The sequence below is a fragment of the Lindgomyces ingoldianus genome (genome assembly GCF_010093535.1).
Source record: "Lindgomyces ingoldianus strain ATCC 200398 unplaced genomic scaffold BDR25scaffold_126, whole genome shotgun sequence".
Taxonomy (NCBI): domain Eukaryota; kingdom Fungi; phylum Ascomycota; class Dothideomycetes; order Pleosporales; family Lindgomycetaceae; genus Lindgomyces; species Lindgomyces ingoldianus.
This window is the reverse complement of record NW_022985287.1, coordinates 2,363-4,168: the sequence shown is the minus strand read 5'-3', so window position 1 is coordinate 4,168 and position 1,806 is coordinate 2,363. Positions and strand designations below refer to the sequence as shown.

Below are 1,806 nucleotides of genomic sequence, written 5' to 3'. Positions count from 1 at the left end.
AAATTGAGAAGTTACTGGCAGAAAAAAGCTCAAACGTAACGTACTACGTACTGTTGGCCACGCTGGCGACCTCCACAGAAGTCGCATATAAACTGCTGTTGCTGCTGTTCTAGTGTGGACAAGCGTCCTTAGTATGTAGCGAAACCGCTGTGGGTGACACCAGGTTGCTGAGCTGGCTGTGATTGTTGCCAATTTTTAAAGAACTCTAGACAGCTAGTGAGGAAATTAGGTGGATCCTCATCGGTCTGTTCATGCTGGACCAGGATTGATTGGATGGCTGCTGCGCATCCAGGGTTTACGTCCGAAATTGCCGACACGAAGTCATAGTGTGGTTGATATTCTGTCACATTTAGCAGGTGGACTGATTTAGCATCAATATATGCGTTCCTGTACGCTGTGATCCATTGGTCCTGTTTCATTTTTGATGACCACTTCCTTGCGCGGTCGTATGCTGTTTGTGCGCTCTGCTTGAGCTGCTTGTTAGAGGGCTCTAAGATTGCCCTTAAGGCCTTTAGCCTTTTGTAGATTGTTTCTTTGTCCCTAATAATAGGGTAGTTTAATGCGTTAACAGTGCTCTTAATAAGCACATAGATGTCTAATAGGGCTTTGTGTTGAGTTTAGAATAACCTTAGATTATCGCGGTAGTCTTTGCGGGCTATTGTGTAGCATTGTTGATTGTTAAGGTTTAGGTCAGAGACCATAGGATTCGGACTGAGCTGGGTGCTGCCTGTATGAAACTTCGCGACCTTAGGCCTCTGTGGCATAGTGTTAACTAGGAGATTTTCTGGTAAGAGATCTGGATTAATATACTCCTAGACACATTCTCTAGTTGCTTGTGTCTTGATGCGACTGAACTAGGGCTGCTAGTTGCTCTTTTTAGTGAGCTGTACGGAGGCATTAATAGTAGGAGTTATCTTTGGTGGACGAAAAGGTTGTCGTTCGGTTGATCAGGCTCAGCTGGTGAGCAATCTGTGATCGATGTTTTGGAATGGACAGAAGGTTATTGTCCTGTTGATCGGGCTTAGGTGGTGAGCAATCTGTGATTGATATGTGTAGAATGGACGGAAGGTTATTGTCTAGTTAATTAGGCTTAAGTGGTGAGCAATCTGTGATTAATATGTTTTAGTATAGACAGAAGGTTATTGTCTAGTTAATTGGGCTTAAGTGGTGAGCAATCTGTGATTAATATGTTTTAGAATGGACGGAAGGTTATTGTCTAGTTAATTAGGCTCAGGTGGTGAGCAATCTGTGATTGATATTTGTTGAGGTTTGCGGGGCCTTGAAGCTGGATGCAAAAGCTAACTGTGCAGTGGTGACTAGAGGACTAGTTAGGAGCGCGACTCTGGGCTTATAACTCTTACATGAGCTGAGGAGGGGACATATGGCAAACAACTTGACAAGGGAGCGAGATCTAAACAAGGTGGAATGAGTGTATTGTAAGGTCTGAGGAGCTTGATAGAGCTCTGAGCTGACTATATACTGTACGAGACAGGAGCTATGCCTAATGAGTGAATAGTGCAGTACATGGGTATGATATCGCGTGAGACACGTGCGACAGCTGCTGCGCCAATGGCAGTGCGCGCATCCTGCAAAGGAAAACTTACAATCAAATGCACAGTGGCTAGGCTAGAGCGTTGATGCCCTAAGCAGAGCTAGGAAGTAGGGAAACCTGTTGCGTTGGTGGTGGTGGTGGTGGTGGTAGTCGTAGTTACGGTGATGGTGGTAGTTGAAGTCGTGGTCGACAGTCGGGGCTGGTAGCTGCCGCGCCAATGGCAGAGCCAGTGCGCGCATCCCCGCAAAGGAAAA

At 45.9% G+C, this 1,806-nt stretch overlaps 1 protein-coding gene across 1 annotated transcript; it reads right to left on the bottom strand.

The window, feature by feature from the left end:
• Positions 1-128: 128 nt before the first annotated feature.
• BDR25DRAFT_367158 (uncharacterized protein) lies at positions 129-1,068 on the bottom strand (the record flags this gene model as incomplete). The annotated part of the gene is made up of 2 exons (XM_033696990.1): positions 628-1,068; positions 129-540 (listed from the first exon to the last, which is right to left on the bottom strand). The coding sequence occupies exons 1-2, from the start codon at positions 762-764 to the stop codon at positions 129-131; spliced, it is 549 nt and encodes a 182-aa protein (XP_033539335.1). The 5' UTR covers positions 765-1,068.
• Positions 1,069-1,806: the final 738 nt, after the last annotated feature.